Source organism: Talpa occidentalis, unplaced genomic scaffold (genome assembly GCF_014898055.3).
Source record: "Talpa occidentalis isolate TD23 unplaced genomic scaffold, MPIMG_talOcc4v2.1 talOcc4.16, whole genome shotgun sequence".
Classification (NCBI taxonomy): Eukaryota; Metazoa; Chordata; class Mammalia; order Eulipotyphla; family Talpidae; genus Talpa; species Talpa occidentalis.
The window spans coordinates 62514213-62531798 of NW_023601653.1; the positions used below are offsets into that span (position 1 = coordinate 62514213).

Below are 17586 nucleotides of genomic sequence, written 5' to 3' on the forward strand. Positions count from 1 at the left end.
ATGAAACTGCTTTGGTGGATGAAGAGGAAACCCCTGGTCCAACACAGAGTTCATGGGCTTTGCGTCTTTTCCCTCCCTTCTTCTTAGCCCCTGCTCACAAATCTTTAGTGACTCCCTGTTACTTGCCTCCAGCAAAGTCCTCTACATCCTGGTTCCCCTCTAACCTCCCTGGACAAGCAACAGCAAATTGTTGATCATTGCTCAAACAGGGTGATGGCTCGCCGGTTTATTTAGCTTATGTTCTCTATTTGGGGTTTGTTTGAAATTTCTCATAACAAAGGGTTGGAGGAAAAACCAGATAGTCCACAACCCAAGTCGCATGACTGCTCTCTGCTCTGAGGACTTACCCCATCCTCTGCCATGGTCACTGCCTGGAATATTCTCCATGTCATCCCTGCTTATGAGAATCCAGTTGGACCTTCAGTGATCTTCCAGGGCCACCTCCTGCATGAGGCTAACCAGACCTGGCTCTCTGTAACTGGATATAAGCTCTCCTTCCACTAACTATTTATGCTGCCTATTATTATAGTTATGCTTTGATAGTTCTATGTATCTATCTCATTTCTTCACCTAGATTGTAGGGTACAGAAGACCAAGAGATCTTATTCATCCTGGACTTCTTTCCCTTAGGGCCTTCTACATAGTAAGCACACAATTAAATGTTTGTTGAATGAAAAACAAATCGCATGAAAAGAAACTTATTAACAATGAAATCTTTTGGCTGTGTCTAAGTCTCAGCAAGGAAAGGGGAGACTTCTCGTACCTTCTTCATGGTTCTGATGCAGTATGACTTCCGGTTGTGTGTGTATAGAGTTTCCAGGGTGGAAAAATGGTGAAAAAAGAATTCGAGGTTTCCGCTGCTTTAAAATATGCTGAAGGAGTTCATACAGCACGTCACCTGGAAAAAGGAAAGGGAAATAGAGAAATGGGAATGTTTCATTCACAATTATTTACAGTTGACTCTTGAACAATATGGGGTTAAAGGCGCTGACCCCATGCAGTCACATGTCTGCACATAACTTTTTTTAAAGATTTATTCATTCATGCACACAAGAACTGGGGTATAGGCCGGAGGTGTGGGGGGAGGTTGAGGAGGGGGGTAGAGGATTCACCAGAGACAGAGTGAGGAACAGAATAAGCAAACTGACTGAAATACACTGCTGAAGGGAGCAGAGGCCAAGAGAAGTCTGCTGCACCATGTTGGTTAGCTCCTTGGCCAGGGATCGAACTCATGCTGCAGTAGCTGTGGATAGCTTCATTGTGCTGAGACTTAACCTCTTGCACTACCAGGGAGGCCCTTTACATGTAACTTTTGACTTTACTCAAAACTTAACTAACAGCCTGCTTTTGACTGGAAGCCTTATGGAAAACATAAATAGTTAATGAATACATATTACTATGTTATATATATTGTATATGGTATTCTTATAATAAACTAAGGTACAGAAAAGAAAGCATTAAGAAAATCGTAAGAGGAAAATATATTTACAGTACTGTAGTCATCGATACTTAAAAGAAATCCCATATGTACAAGTGGATCTACATAGTTCAAACCCGCCTTGTCCAAGGATTAGCTATACTAGCCTTTGTTTCTCTGCCTGGCACTGTGCTAAGGACACAATGTGGGCAAGGGAGGCATACCACTGACCCCAGGGGGCCCAGAGGGCACAGGAGAGAACCCCAGAAACTCTGAAGGTCAGAGTCATGTGATTTGACAGAAATTTTTCATTAGCAAAGTCATATACAAAAAAAAAGTCTAAAAATGCAAAAAGCCAAAAGAAAATAAGAGTCACCTACAACCCTACTACTAAGAGACAAGCCTTGTTAATACTATCTGTATCGTGTAATTAGAATCAGGCGTACAGTAATCAAGTATCCTTTTCCTTTCACATCATGGAGCTCTTCCAGGAGCTGCAGTGTGAAGGTACATCGTGGAATGTACCAGCCTGTACTGGATATTGCAGCTATCCTCACTCATTGCTATTACTTTGGTGAAACATATCCTTGTCACATCTATCCTTGCTTGCATTGCAGATTGTTCAAAGAAGAATCAGGAAGTCATTAAGAAAAGTTTTGACGTTTCAGTGATAACTTACAAAAATCTTCCTAGAAATTCTCCCAACAGAGAAAAACAGCCCAATCCCAGCAGGAAGAGAATACATATGAAAAAAATTCACAAGTCCAGTCAGAGGTGCTAATAACCATGGAAGTACCCTATAAGGAACTGGCATATTCTGGGATGCTTCCCTTCTTTAAAAATACACCCAGGCATTGCTCCAAGGTTCCAGTATCTAGACAATCATCTTAGATGTCAGCCCCTTGCAGAAGACATGGGGGTTGTGGGGGACTAGTCTGAGCTGGGGGCCCTCACTTGTGATATATTTGGTATTTGAAGTGTCCACTGAGTAGTTAATTATCGAAAAAAAACCTGTCAAGGCCCACCCCTTTGGCTTAGATCCAAGTTCAAAATGCAGGTGGGTGCCTCAAAACCCCTTGGGGTGGGTGATTAATCTTGAAAATACCACAGGCTTTTCATTGTCCCCCCACGCCCTTCCACATGCAGATATGCAGTCAACAATTGTACCAAACAATGGGCTTTTATCTCTAATTTTAGCCATTTTGAACAGATACTTTAATTAACAACCTAATTCAACTGCATATTTTGGGCTGTAGATATTGCAAAATTATTTTTTTCTCTTCAACTCAGCCTGAACTGGAGAAAAGCTCCATGGTGCTCTTTTTCTTTCTGCAAACCTCAGCTTTCTTATCTCTTGCACCACCGAACTCCTGTGATGTCCTTTCGGAGTGACTCCTGACATGGCCTGGCGTCTCTGGCTTTGCTCCTTCCTCTACCTTTCAGTGTTGGTTGTTAATGACATAAGCTAGTATTTACTACGATGATGAAATAAAGAAAAAGGCTTTAAGACACGGAAGACGCCAAATCACTTAGGTTTTTCCTTTTAGTGAAGTGGGTAAGATGATGCCCAGGTGCTGGGAACCAGACTTTTAAAACTGTTCTGTGCAAGGTGGGTCCACGGCATCCAGGACTGCATTTTAGAGCCGAAAAGGCTACAGCAAACATCTCATTCAAAGCCGGCAGTCAACTACCGTTGATGAGGCGAGGCTACAGAGCCTGAAATACAGTCCTATTTTAATGATCCATATTTTGATCGCTTACCAAAATAAGTCCCTAATCAACACTTTGTTTCTTTTGCTTTAGTGTAACGTCTTTCTGAACTTTTCTGAATTCACAGGGCCTCCCGCTTGCTGGGTTTGAGCCTGTGGGTTTGAGCAGGGCTTTATTTCGGTAGTATGCAGAATAGAAAGCGCAAACATTGAAAAATGTGATCCTGATGATTACTATTACTAAAAAAAATGGCCAGTAATTAGCGCATCCATTTTGGAAGGGGAGGCCAGGAAATATAAATTTAGTGTCTGTGAGGGTGTTGACTTTGTTTGCGGAGAGGCAGATGACGTGGCGGGGAAGGCTGCCGGGCTGGGGCCAGCTCCTCTGCACCAGGTGACCTTGAGCAAGTCCCTGAACCTCTCTGCAAAGTGCAAACAACGTCACCAGGCACTTCAGAAGTCTGCTGTGGGGGTTCACTGGGGGAAGGTCCTGAAGCTCTAAGCACAGGGCCGGGGGCCCAGGTTCTTCCTTGGCCCCTCCCTGGAGGGCCTCCTGCAGCTGGAGAAGCCCCTGGGGGTGGTGGCCAATGTGGTCACTTTCTTTTCTGTTTCCATGTCTCTCTATATAAAAAGACAATGAGGCAACTGAGTCAAATGAAAAGTCCACCATTTGGAGTCAGACTAGTGTTCCAAGTAAGTCCTTTAACTTCCAAGGCCTCAGTTCCCTGGTCTAGGAAATGGCCCTGCTAACTGCATCCACCTCGTAGGATTATCCTAGGGATTCAATGAGATAATCCATGGGATGAGCTATTCCTAGTGGAGGGCCAACAGCTAGAACCCAGCAAATGCTCCCACCATGGTTACTGCCACCATTATTATTGACAACAGTGCTATTAAGTGATCTAGGGTAGACAGGTAGACCCCTGTAGAGGTCTTACATGAAGAGCAAAAGGAGTGCCTGGTCAAGGTCATTGTTATGCTTGCCCTGCAGCAAGGGTAAAGGTCATCTGAGGCCCTACACCCATTCACGGCCTCTCTGGTCACTCACCCTGGCCTGGTGGCTAAGCCGGTGGGGCCTGCCCCATCCTCTCCAGGCCTCCTGCACTGGCTCTCTTCAGCCTCTCATCCTAGAGGTTCCTCTTGGTGCTGGCAGGAGAAAGCAGAGGGAGGGACAAGTCCAGCAGACTCTGTTCCTGACCTAAATCTTAAGCCCCTTATGAGAACTAGTGAGACAGCATTCATAGCTCACCTGTGGTGGCTGGCTCAGGAAGGGGAGCACCAGCCCAGAGTCCTCGCTGCCAGGCTGGGAAATGACTTAATTCTCAGAAGGCAGAGTCTGCCCATAGCTGCACTAGTCCAATCGCAGATGTTCCCTCAGCAACTGGGAGCTCAGCTGGGGAATGTGGCTGGCTTAGCACAGACCAGTACTACCTTGGGGAGGGCAAGAGCCTTGCCAGGCAGGCCCTGTGTGTGTCAAGAGTGTGTGCCTACACAACCTTGGAGTCTTCGATCTAGAGAGGATTTGAGAGGTTTCTTAGATGAACTGGAACTTGTGTTCAAAGTCCCCTGCCTCCCCATGCCCCGCCAAGAAGTAGCTTTGGCTGAGCACGCCTGTGGTGGGCAGTCGGCCACAACATAAGCAAGCCATTTTTGGACAGCTCTAGTTGATAGAAAGTTCTTCTGTTGAGTTGGAATCTGGTCTCCCCTGCAGCCTCATATACCTCGGTTCTTAGTTTTGGCCTCCAGAGCAAACAGAGCGTGTGCTCCATCTAGAACAGCTTCCTAAATAAATAAAGATGGCCTTCACCTCATCCATCTCCACTGACCCCTAGTCACTCTGACACCCAGCTTGTTCCCTTGATACTATCTACACCAACGAGCACATCTAAAAAGTAATGTTAACAAAAAGCTCTCTGGAATAAAGAAGATATTTAAAAATATGTTCTATTTATTTGCTTGCTGAAAATAAAGAGCACGAGCTGCACACAGCACTGTATCTCTAACTTAGCTAATGATCATTGGCTTGAATTCAGAAGGCGCTGTTCAAAAAATTCTTGGCCCATTCAATTCTTGATAAATCTTGTCTTCCCAGAAAAAGAAATAACTAGTACTAACCATAAAAGGAGCTTCTATCGTACTCAGCAATGGAACTGAGGCTTCTGGTCAACAGACAATAGCTTTTGCTGGCCCCTCCAAGACTCTCCATGCGTCCATACACGGAAACGCACATGCGTGCACAGGTAGATTTGTCATGATGTTAGGGAGCCCCAAGACCTCACTCGCTAGGTCCCTGGGAGCAGTTCTAAAACTATTTGTGTCCCCCAAATTTAAGCTACTGACCCCATATACTCTAGATATACTCCTGGGTGCATGTGCACACATGGTGCATGTAACACTTACATGTGTGCACATGTGTGCAAACACGTAACACAAACCAAACACATATACCATTCTGTGTTTCTGGTCTTGTGAAAACTCAGGCATCTATTCTGAGAATCCTAAATTCTGTTACTCTATTTGCAATTTTTTTCCAATGGATACAAATGGAATAAAACAGCTGCAACCTGCCTTATCAATTTTCCTACTGTCCCAAGGCCAAGATACATCAGTGCTGTTTAGGGGATTCAGCTGATCTAAGTTTCTTGATTTACCTCTTGAGGAAAAGAGTTTTCCTGCCACGCAAGAAAGTTCCAGGTCTGAATCCTGGCTCCTGGACCGGTCAGCCACATGCTCTGAGGCAAGTTATTTTTTCTCTTGGAGTCTTAGTTCAAGATTCTTTTGTGTCAAATGAGAATAATGCCACCAATTGGCAGGGCTGTTATGAGGGTTATAACAGCACTGGCCTCATGCCTACTGAACTAAGTCTCAGTAGATGGTGATGATGAGCATTATTAACAGATATGTCTCCAAAATCTGATAGCTATTTGCTGTGCTGTAATATTTTTATATCAGAAGTACATGTTTAAGTTTTACAATGCCACATTCATAGGTACTGAATTCTTTTTCTTCGAGTTAATATGAGTGGCTTCACACAGACTTTTCTAGTTCATCTTTCTCTCTATAGCTCACAGTCATGTCTTCAACCTTTCTATGGGTTCCTTCCCTTTAGCAATGTCAAGTTTGTCCTGACTTAAGCACGCATGTGCCCCTTGTCTTCATCATCTTCCCCTCTAGGTATCAATACTTCTGTTCTCTCCTGCACAGCAGAACACTCCTCTGGGAAGCTGTTCATGTCCATAATACCAGACTTTCCTCCCTCCCAGCCAGTCAGTGTCTCTATCCCAGGCTCACTGGTAGCCCTTACTCCACTGTGCTAGCTGAGGTCATCTTCCTGCTGTCACACCCAGAGGGCACAAGGGACTTGCCTGTCTTCTTAGCCAACATTCAAGACCAGTAATTGCCTCTTAGAACACTCCCTGGGAGCCAGAGATTCTCCTGCTTTTCTTTCTACCTCTGCTCTTCCTACTTCCTCTGCCCTTCAATAAAGCTCTCACTAATCTTCCTTCTGGGTCATCTCACCTACTCCCATGGCTTCCATAAGGTCAGCTAGGCTAAATCACCTCGAGCCAGGCACTTCTTTTCAACCCTAGAACCTTCAATTATCTCCAAATCACCTCTTGCAAGTCAGAAGGGCATTGCATTTCATGGGGCCACATTTCATGCCATAAAAGTCTTTGCAACCTTATGATCTTCCCTTGTTCAGTAAATGCCCAGTAGATCAGGCCAGAAACCTCATGGTCACCCTCAGGATCTTTCTTCCATTCCCCCAACCCGTAATTGGTCACTGGGACTCAGAGATGGCCTTCAAAACATTCCTTCAGCCATTCCCTTCTCCCTGCTGCTCCGGTCTTAGTTAAGTCAATACCATCACCCCTAGATGCTGGCAAAAATGAATACCCACACCCACTTTTCACTTCTGTACCTTGCCATGCCAGTGTCTACTTAAAACCCTGAATGGTTTCTACTTGTCTTAAAAATATTTAAGGGCCTCCCCTGGTGGCGCAAGCTGTTGAGCACCATGCTGTGAAGCTATCCATAGCCTCTGCAGCACCGGTTCAATCCTGGCGGGCTGGGGAGGGTCCCACATGGTGCGGCAGATCTCTCCTGTCTTGCCCGCTGCTCCCCTCAGCAGTGCATTTCGTCAGTCTGCCTATTCTGTTCCCCACTGTCTTTGGTGATTCCTCTCACCGTCCCATGCATCTGGCCTGTACCCCGGCTCTTATATAAATAAATAAATCTTTAAAAAAAAAACATTTAAAGTTCTGCGAGATTCTGCATGATCTGTTGAAGAAATGATAAGGGACTCAGTGAATGGCAGTAAAGCTGCAGGGAATTTCTTCATATTTACATCCTCTTAGTTGGTTTAGCAAGCTCTGTATCGGGAGGTGGTTTGGGAATTTCCATTTTTCACAATTATAAATAGAATTGCAAAGGGCATCTTTTTCTCCCCGTTGGATGATGTCCTTGGGGTATTTTCTTAGGAATGGCATTATCATATTATTAATGTGTTTTCTCAGAGTTCAAAGTGGTCAAGTCATCAAATACTCCTTTGAATTTAAATCATCCCAGACCATTTAATGTGGTAACTATATAGGAAGTTCTAAGAGTAGGTAAAACCTGTTCAGAGAAGGTTTTATAAAATGGAGATTTCTTTACATTCTCTTTCGCTTGGTAAATATTTTAATTTTGTCATCTTACAACCTCTAATTGGAAGACTATTCCAAAGATAATATCCCATTTATCATTAACCTTGAAATCTTCTGTTTGGAGATGATAGTTATTTAAAGCACATCTCAAATGTTTCCTGCTTTATTCTAATGATTGAAAATAGAGTACCGTTGTCTTCAAAATGGACAAGCTGAGTATGTTAAAACTGGTTGAAGAATGTGGAGCTCAGAGAAACTACGGCCTTTGGACCTAAGCTTTATTAATATTTCAGGTAATCATCATTCACTGAGTTCTGTTCTTTCCACCTTTGAGGTGAGTTGTGTCAAGGAATGTTATTTCCACGGACAGAGAACATCACTCTGGGTTCAGACCAGGCAGGAAATGAAGCCAGGAAGAAGCTATAAACATCCGGGGCAACCAGGCCCTTTGGTTTTATTCTGGCTGCCCCATGATGAGTAAGAAGTTGTTGCTGATTTTTCTCAGGCAGCAGAAAAGATTCAAGGGAAGATGGAGGAAAAATTGGGTGACCTTTATGCTTTCCAAGACCCAGAGTTACCTACTCACTGTAGGTTGGCAGTTACCTACTCACTGCCTGGAGGTTGGGGGGGTTGCTCTGTCTACTAGAAGTTAGCACAGTTTCAGTGGTTGATGTTGGGAAGAATTGTTAAGAGTTGAAAGGAGCATCCAATTTTATGGTAAATTCCAATTTTTCTGAGGAAAACAACAATGGAAATGACCTTTGGAAGAGCCACATGCAGAACGAGAATGTCTACCACACCAAATGGTAACAAAGGCCTGTGTCAGAAGCAGCAGTGGCAAAAATGTTACATCTGAGAGGGAACAGAGATTTTTAGACCATGCCTTGTCTCTAGTTAAAGAAAAGGCCGACAGGCAGATCGTCTCATAACCCAGCCACAGGGCCAGCCACTCCATGAGAAGGGTCTTCTTAACTCCTGCTTAGTTCTGTCTTTCAAGCTCCCTGACAATACTCCTCTGTTTCGTGATAAGTCTTGTGTAAGTCTTGCAGGTACCACTGTGAAATTCTGTCCACGGCTTCTGGTGAGGCCTTCATTTAATTACTCACAGCATCCTTTTATCTGTATCTCAGCTCAATGTAATGAGGACGATGCTTTTATCTGTTTGCTCTGGCTCTTGTCTCAAATTTCCTATTATAGAACAAGGCACATCTGTCTGCATGACCTGGCAACTACTTCTAGCCAGTTTTCCACCTCAGTGAACCATTTTGTGCCTGAAAAACTATTATTTTAGTCCAACTAGTCCAATACTGGACTTCAACATCTTGCGTTAGGACTGTAGCAGTAGCATCTGAACCAGCTTCCTGCCTGGAGACATTCAGTGAATCCCTCATAGCCACCGATGGCAAATATTTGTTCAAAGGGAGGGCTCCCATCCTATCACTCTCCTGATCAAAACCTTTCTGTGGTTTTCCTATTACCTGCCAAATAAAATCCAAACTTTTAAATTTGGGCTTAAGATGTCTAACTCCCTAGAGAAGGTAAGCTCAGGTTAAGAAATTGGGTCATAATTTACCCAACAGACGTAGTCAGAATTCAACCAATGTTCACTCAGTGTCAGCTGGATGCCACACACTGTGCTAGATGCTGGGGACACGGCGGCTTAACAGGAGACAAGTTCTGCTCAAATAGAACTTTTTTCTCTAGGTAGGGGACAGAGAACAGAGAAACACAGAAACACAATCACATACTATTCTGGCATACAGAAAGATGAAATGCAGCTATTTACAGCAAAAAGGAGGGAGTTCAAGGGAATTATATGTAGTATAGCAACTTGGAATGACAAAAACAAATATCAAACATTTATATATAATGGATGATTTGACAAAGCAAAATACTTAACAAAAGCAAGTGGCATTAATAAAAGCAGTGAGGGCTCTGGGCCTCCCTGGCGGCGCAAGGGCTTGGGATGCAACCTATGAAGCTGACCCCAGTCTCTGCAGCACGAGTTTGATCCCTGGCCAGGGAGCTACCCACATAGCACAGTAGACCTCTCCTGTCTCACCTGCTGCTCCCCTCAGCAGTGTATTTCAGTCAGTCTGCCTGTTCTGTTCCCCACTCTGTCTCTGGTGAATCCTCTTGCCCCCCATACCTCTGGCCTGTACCCCAGTTCTTGTATCCATAAATAAATAAATCTTAAAAAAAAAAGTAGTGAGGGCTCTGTGGTTAAGTAGGAAGCTGAGGGAGAAAGGGATGAGGGGATACAGGGATGCTGGTGGGGAAAAAAATCAGCAATCATTTTAATAAAATAAGTAATAAAATATAAATAAAATCAAAATGAATGTAAATATATTTACATTTCAATTTAAAATAAATTGAATTTACAGTAATAACAACAACAAAAGGAACAGCATCTACCAGACCGAGGTGGGGAGAGGTAGAGGGAAGGTGGGTGGGTGGAATTAGGGAAGCAGGAATGGGAGTCAGGGAGAACTTTCCTGGAGAAAGTGGCAGAACTTGAAATATGAAAGGCAATTAGACAAGTGAGGGAGGGGTGCTGAGTGACGAAAGCAGCATTTATAGGGCGCAGGCAGGGTCTAGCCTGTGTGGCCTTGACTCTGAAGTCCTTGTCCATACCAACTGGCCAACAGTTTCCCCAACAACTTCCCTTCCCTTTCTCCTGTTTACTTTTCAATGCTTTCAAAGTCTGGTTCCACCCCCTCGCCCTTGAGCCAAGTTTGACAAACCAGTTAGAAAGAGCCTCTCCTATCCCTCAGCTCCCTTGGCCCTTATTTGTGGACCTCTGCTCAGTGAATACTCATGGAACAAATTTCCCTGATCACCACCTAACAACGGTCCTCAGCACCTTGAGTCTGGACCGACATATCTTTCCTGCCCCAGACACTGGTCAACTGGGCTTCCTCACCACTCCCTGACTGTTCTAGACTAAAACTGTGCCACTAACCTGGAATGTTCACCCTCTTCCCTTCACCTACTCAATTTCACCCATCCTTTGTGCTTCAGACCAAGTCCATTCCTCCTCCCAAGGCCAACCCCCCCCCAACCTGTGCACTGCCCCTCAGCCCAGCTTCCTTCTGCCTTTGGGTTCAGTGCAATTTCTGCCTCTCCTGCTGGGCAACTTGTCTTGTCTGGTCAAGACTTGAGAAAGAGGGCCTACCTGGTGGCGCAAGGTAAAGCATAGCACTGTGAAGCTATCCGGCCAGGGAGCTACCCACATGGCACAGACCTTTCCTGTCTTGCCTGCTGCTCCCCTCAGTGTATTGCAGATCTGCTTGTTCTGTTCCCCACCGTCTCTGGTGAATCTTCTTACCCCCTGCTCCCACACCTCTGGCCTGTACCCCAGTTCTTGTATGCATAAATAATCTTTAAAAAAAAAAGGACTTGATGAAGAGGCAAAACCTTTGCATATCTTTCCTTCAGCTTTGAGCAGAGAAACCTACTTTCCTAAGGATGGCTGAGAGGTCACTGGAATGAAGAATAAGCCAGCAATCCAAAGGAGCACCTGAGAATGTATGCGGGGGAAAGACAAAGACTCGGGAGGAAAGCGTGTCTGAGGCCTACGTGAAATCTAGGCAAAGCCCAGGGGTGTCCTTCTTTGCCTCCTGTGAAGGGTTTCCCATTCAGCCTCAGGTCCTCTCCCTCCAGATAGGTATCTTTGCCTCATTGAGTGCAAAGTCTTGAGTTGCCACTGGAACCAGAAAGGGAAGTGCTTTTTTGCATGAAATTGAAAGGAACTACTTAGGTTCCTTTGAGGTTCGTTTTATTTATTTGGATGGTTGTTTTACCGTTTTCTTACTGTGAGACTACAGAGAGAACCGATGACTCGAGATAAAATGTTTTAGGTGTGTTGCGTCCTTTATAAAATAACCTGGTATGAATTATCTGGTTCTCAGAGATATAAGCTTTCAAGTTTCAACAACATCTGTACTTCTGGGGGTGATTTCCCCTTTAGTGTTTCCTCATAGAAAGGTTCTGCAACTGGGAGAAGCTGGGGAGACAGTGCTTTGTATCCTTATCTCTCCCCCTGTGATGGGGAGCCTTCCCTCCTGACGGTTAGTTTATGAGTTTCTGGAAGGTCTCCAGGAGTAAATAAGGGTTGAACAGGGACTGCGCCAACATCGCATGCAGGAACCCTGCCCTTTGTCAAGGAAAAAAGGGTCTTTGCCAGGCAAGTCACATCCAAGTGCCTGTCCCGTGATGAGACCAGACAAGAGGGCTGTTGGAACCTGCGTGACCCCTCGAAAGTCATAAAAACCCAAGACCAAACTTCTCCCTTGACACAGGGGGCCTGCAAAGCTTTCTCCTAAATACCCATAAAATTTAAGAAGTGAAATTGGAAGGTATACGTGAAGCCTCTATCTCCGTCAGCCAAGCACTCCACAGGCACATCCCTCCTTGGAGAATTAAATCTCCCCATGTGCTCTTAAGGGCCCTTCTGACAAATCTTCCCAGTCAGATGGGCCTGAAGAAACTCCCACGTGCATTTTTCAGGACTGGTTCAGGTTACAAGAGGCACCACTTCACCAAATTCAGTACTTCCAAAGGAAATCACCTGAAGGCCTGTGACTGCTAACTGCCTTGGCTGCGAGGCTCTCCACATTTTCCAGTCTTTCCCTCCAATTCCCTCACTGCTGCACCCCTGCCCACCCTCCACGGCAGTGCTCAGCCCCCTCTTCTCCTGTCTTTGCTTGTAGGCCAGGAGTTCACAACCTACACTCAATCTCAAGCATCTCTATGATGAGTCTCAGAATCAGGAGCAAGAAAGGGACGAGCACATTTTCTTCCTTAATTTGGTATCACAACTGGATCCTTTTGGGTCCAGCAACTGGAGTCCCAGTTGGCCACCTCCAACTTTCACACATTCCCCTTGAATTAGAAATACTTCCTCTTTCTCCTCCAACTGGCTGAGGTCAGCAGGACCTTTCTCCTCTACTAAGTGCCCCTGAGCTCCTGGGACCTTCTGTGGAGATGCCTCAGGAGCAGGGAGTGGAGGCTCACAGGCTTTCCACGCTCACAGGCTTTCCACGCTCCTGAAGTTTCTGCAGGAGGCTCACAGGCTTTTCACTGGCTCACAGGCTTTCCACGCTGAGCACACGTCAAGAGGCCAGACTCTCACCTGAATGAGGAGATCGATAGCGAAAGTCCTCTTTGGTCAGCAGCAGGAGAGCTTTGCCATTCATTTCAAACGTGTTGCTGTCAATTGGCCTTAAAGAAAACTCATTTTCAGCCCACTTGAGCCACTGGGCTACGTCATCCCTGCTCCAGTACATTGGCTGCAAGCCTGCGGGTGAGAGAGCGGGGCAGAAAGAGAGAAAAATGTCTTGTCAGTTAGACAGTTGGAATAAAGAGAAAAGATTTCTGAATGATTAACAAAATTGAGTCTCCATGTCTGAAGAGCCCTTCTGTTCAATTTGGAATCCCAGGTTAAAACTCCAGCTTCCCAAGCATTCAAGTGTGTGGCAGATGAACTTGCTACTTAGAGGCAACATGAGAAGGGGGTGGGGGAAAGCCTTTTTTTTTCTTTCTTTGAGCTCTTGGGGTCCTGTCCTGCCTTGCCCAGCTCCAGAGTCTGTTTGGATTCTAGGTCGCTGGAAAGTTGCAGCTCTCTGGTGGCCAGCAGCACCCGAGGGGGCTCAGAATCAAGCAAAAGCCAGGGTGCCTCCCCGGGACCTGAATCAGAGCTGATTTGACTGCAGCCCAGTGTCCTTTGAAGTGAGACCGTTCCAGAACTGGGCTTGACCTTCCAGAGCTGCCAAATAATGAAGTGTTCCCTGAAACTTCTTCCAGGAAGAGCAATTCACTCAGTCTCTGGGAAACTATTAGGCTTGCCTCTGGGAACAAGAGGGCAAGGTAAGGATAAAAGGCCTGCTCGCCGATGGATGTCAGCACTTCCGGGTGGGGTGGTACTTGGACTCTGACAGGACCAGAAGTGGGCCAAAGGAGGCCTCGGCAGAGGCGCTGGGTGGCTCAGGCTGGATCTCTGGAAGCCTGACTATGTGCCTTGTCTTCCCCACCAGGCCCCTGGCCTGGGGAATCTTTGCTATATCATTCAAATATTAGAACAGTCATTCTCCAAGTCTGATCTGGGAGCCCATTAGGGTGTCTATGATGTCAAAACCCTGCTCAATATTAAGAGGTTATTTGCCTTTTTTCCACTCTTGGTTTTTCACAAGGGCATAGCAGAGTTTCCCAGAGACTACATGGCATGTGGTACTGCAGACAGCAGAGGAGCACACCCTTCTATGAAGGCAGACATTAAAGAGACACGCAAAAATACGAAGTAATGCCACTTTGTCATCAAATTTGTTTGGGGAAATATATTCATAAGTATATAATTATGCTCATATGTGCTTGGCTTGTTATTTTTCAAATTCTCAGTTTCAATTTCCAACGTGGTAAATATAGATACAACCCTTGTGAGCAAAGCTCTCTGGGGTCTTCAATAATTTTAAGAATCAAAAGGAGTCCTGAGGCCAAAATGTTTGAGAAGCAATGGTTAGCTGAGGCTAGATGCTCGATAGGGCTTTGTTCTTTAAAGTCATATTTTGTGAATTAATTAATTGTTTGAATACAATGGAAACAGTGTTTGCTAAGAGGAGCTTCAGACTCTTTTTAGTTACTTAAATTTGGTAAGGCGCCTCCATAAGTGTGCTATAAAAGTGTCCTTCAGCTTGGTCCTGGAATCACATTCTGTCCCTAAATCAGGCATGACAAAGAATGGTCTGGTTTCCTTGGATGGGCTGTTCTTCCTGGTGGAGGAACAGAATGGCATGGGTCCCGGGAGATGGTCCAGGGCCTCTAGTTCTGTCTACCTGGGGCACCTTTGCAAAGTGTAGTTTTGAAGAATAGTTATCTGACATTCTCGAATGTTGTGAAAGCCCCTTGAAACTGGTCCATCATGGAGGGCACCAAGAAGGAGCTATGTGATTGGAATAACGAGAGATGGGCATTGAAGAGTGTTCCTCGGTTTTCAAGTTTCATGATCCATGAAAAGGAAGTGGCATTCAGGGATAGCAATATTGCTCTACTATCTTCGTTACAGAACATGGCCACGAAAAGACGTCAAGATTTTGTTTTAGATTCCTGGCTGGGCCAGGAAGCAAAGCCTATTAAAAATGGTCCCTGGAAAATGGCCCCACTCGTTCCAATGACCTTGAAAACATGTATCAGCAGTCACAGGTGGGAGAGAGTGTGGGTTTAGCAAAATCTCAGCTTGGAAACTGGTGAAAGCCCCTTAAGTTTACTTCCTAGTGTCAACCATGTCACCTTTGAGCAGGGACAGCTTGGTGACTTGTTATTTGGGTCTTTTCCCTTCCTCTCCTTCACACAGGAGTACAGGTCCAGCCAGTCATAGGGGACAGTGAGGTTCCAGTCAAGCTTGGCCTGGGGGAGTCTTTGGGGGAGGTGAGAAGACCACCCTCAGGAGATAGTCAGTTAGAAACAGGAAAAAGTATGGGGTGGCTTATTGGAAGTGCAAATAGAGAACCGAATCCCTTCAGGAGGGGAAATGAGAGTAAAATGCTGAAGTTTCTGCAGAAGATTCACTGAAACAGCAGGAGGCGGGTGAGAAGGGGGTGGGGGATGCAAGTAGTAATTTGAGGTTCTTTATAGTCTATGGAAGAAAATACTCATGAGTAATCTTTTCCCTAAATACAAGAAGAGTCACACACTCCAAACAGCCCTGCCGGTTACAAACAAGTTTCTCTTTTCACTTCCCATTAACTTCTCCCACAGCCCAGCCCCTGAAGCAAGCAGAGCCACCAGGCGGAAACCCCCTTCCAAAGACCCCAAGCCAAGGCTCCGGGCTTGTGGGCAAAAGGCACCCAGAGAGGGTTCAGGGGATACCGTGCGATCCTGGCCATTTTACAAAAGTGGACAGAGCAAGCTACCTGCTAAAGGCCACCCAGTAAAACTTCTTAGGGTTGCTGCTCTTCATCAGCATCAAGTGAGAGGTGGACACGCTGACCCTGTTAGACAGAAGCTTGATAAACTGGTCAAGTCCCACTGCTATTTCCTCTTTATAGAATAAAAAGATTGTGAAGCAGGATGTGCTTTCCAATTCTAACGGAGGAAAAGGAGCCTCTTCTCGACCCTAGGGCCCAAGGCCTGGTGTGTTAGAGCATCTAAAAAGAATGGAGTCTTAGGCCAGAGGCAACTCTGTCTAATCAGGATCTTTTCATTTATTTTAGGGCTTTCTAAGCTCAGCTAGCACCTAGCACTAACACAACTACTACAAGCACATTGAAGGGCTTTGCTGAAGGTCACATGGCAGAGGGATCCAAACCCAGGCAGACTGGTTTCAGAGTCGTGCTGGCACCCACCACACTACGCTTACCAGGCATTGCCCAGATTCTGAGTTCTGATTGACGTGCAGCATTTATTAGCAATTCAGCAAAGCCTGAGCTTGAGATGGAATCCTTCCCATATAAGATTTAATCCGTGGAGGATTTCTCAAGTCACCCACAGAGCAAAAAACCTGTAGATCCCTGGAGAAATAGTTCTGTAGATGGAAGGGGAAGGAGGTGGAGGTGGATCCCTGCTTTTCACGCCTCCAGGAAGCAGTGCTGCCTTTTCTGCTCGCTGGCTCGGGAATCTGATCTCGGAATGGCATGGCTCATACCGGCTAATGCAGTAGATGCTGCAAGTGCAAGAGGAAGGAACACAAAACCTGTTTCACTTCTCTCTTGCAGCTTCACCTCAACAAAGCTGAAGAACATAGATGGTAATGATAATTAGTGGAAAAAAAAAAAAGACCTTCCTTCTGCAGATATGCGATGCTACCCCATGTACACAGCAAGCCGGGGAGAACCCTACGACAGCATTTTTAATGCTGATTAATTTAGTGCATATCTGAAAGGAATTTCCTAAGAAAGGAATTGCTATGATTAAGAAAATTACTAAGAATTCCACCACATATTTTTTCATCCCATGTGGGTCAAGTCAAGTTCACTGTGCCATACCCTTTGAACACACGCAGACTGTTAAACTTCCTTTTACTATTTCTTCTAGTGCATGCTCAAAGGAATAGCCACCTTCATTCATTATGTCCTGATTCTCACTTGCTCAAACTCACATTTGAAAAGCATGCTGGGGGTGGAAGCCTGGGTTTTACTCTCAGATCTGCCATCAATTAACATGTGAGCCTGGACAGTTTCTCTTTACGCCGTACCTCCATCTGTGAATGAGGGCCTCATCCTATGTGCTCTCTGTCCCTTCTGGGTTAATGTGGTCAAGAGGCCCCATATTTCACTTGAATTCTAAACACCAAAGATGACAAGTAGCCAGGACCCTTTTGTTACAGAACTACTCCAAGCTCGAGATACGGATGCTGTGATTTTGTAACTTCCTGAAGGATCTTCTGAATCACAGAGAACAGATCACATTACTTTAAATAGACTTCAGGGCTTACCAGTATTTTTCTTATATTCTAATTCCTGGAAAAGTGGTAACCCAGCTGTGGCAACAATCGCCGTAACATCTGACAAGGTGCTTTCACACGTATGACCTCATGTCTCTCTCACAAAAGCCCTGGGAAATCAGTTGTACTCTCATTTCAGTTTAATGGATGAGGAAATAGAAGGTTCAGTGTCATTTCATGATTTGACTGGTTTGGCTAGAGTCTCCGTTCATCAAAAACACCCTAGATTCCAGACTTTCTGTCGAAATGGAAATTTGCTAGAGATTTAAAGCTTAGAGGATAAGATCATAAAATGTGAGAGAGAGAAGATACCTGAGAGATGACCTAATCCAAACCCTACTTACCCCATCTTGCCGGGGAGGAAGAAGCCGGGAAAAG

The 17586-nt window shown here is 45.3% G+C and overlaps 1 protein-coding gene across 3 annotated transcripts in view; it reads right to left on the reverse strand.

The window, feature by feature from the left end:
- The window catches only part of ETV6 (ETS variant transcription factor 6), a 232492-nt gene that overhangs the window by 38546 nt on the left and 176360 nt on the right, over positions 1 to 17586 (reverse strand). For all 3 annotated transcript variants that reach the window (XM_054696445.1, XM_037514344.2, XM_037514345.2), the window contains 2 exons: positions 12907 to 13071; positions 764 to 898 (listed from right to left, as the gene is read on the reverse strand). In XM_054696445.1, coding sequence (XP_054552420.1) covers positions 764 to 898; positions 12907 to 13071 — 300 coding nt within the window. The remainder of the gene's footprint in view (positions 1 to 763; positions 899 to 12906; positions 13072 to 17586) is intronic.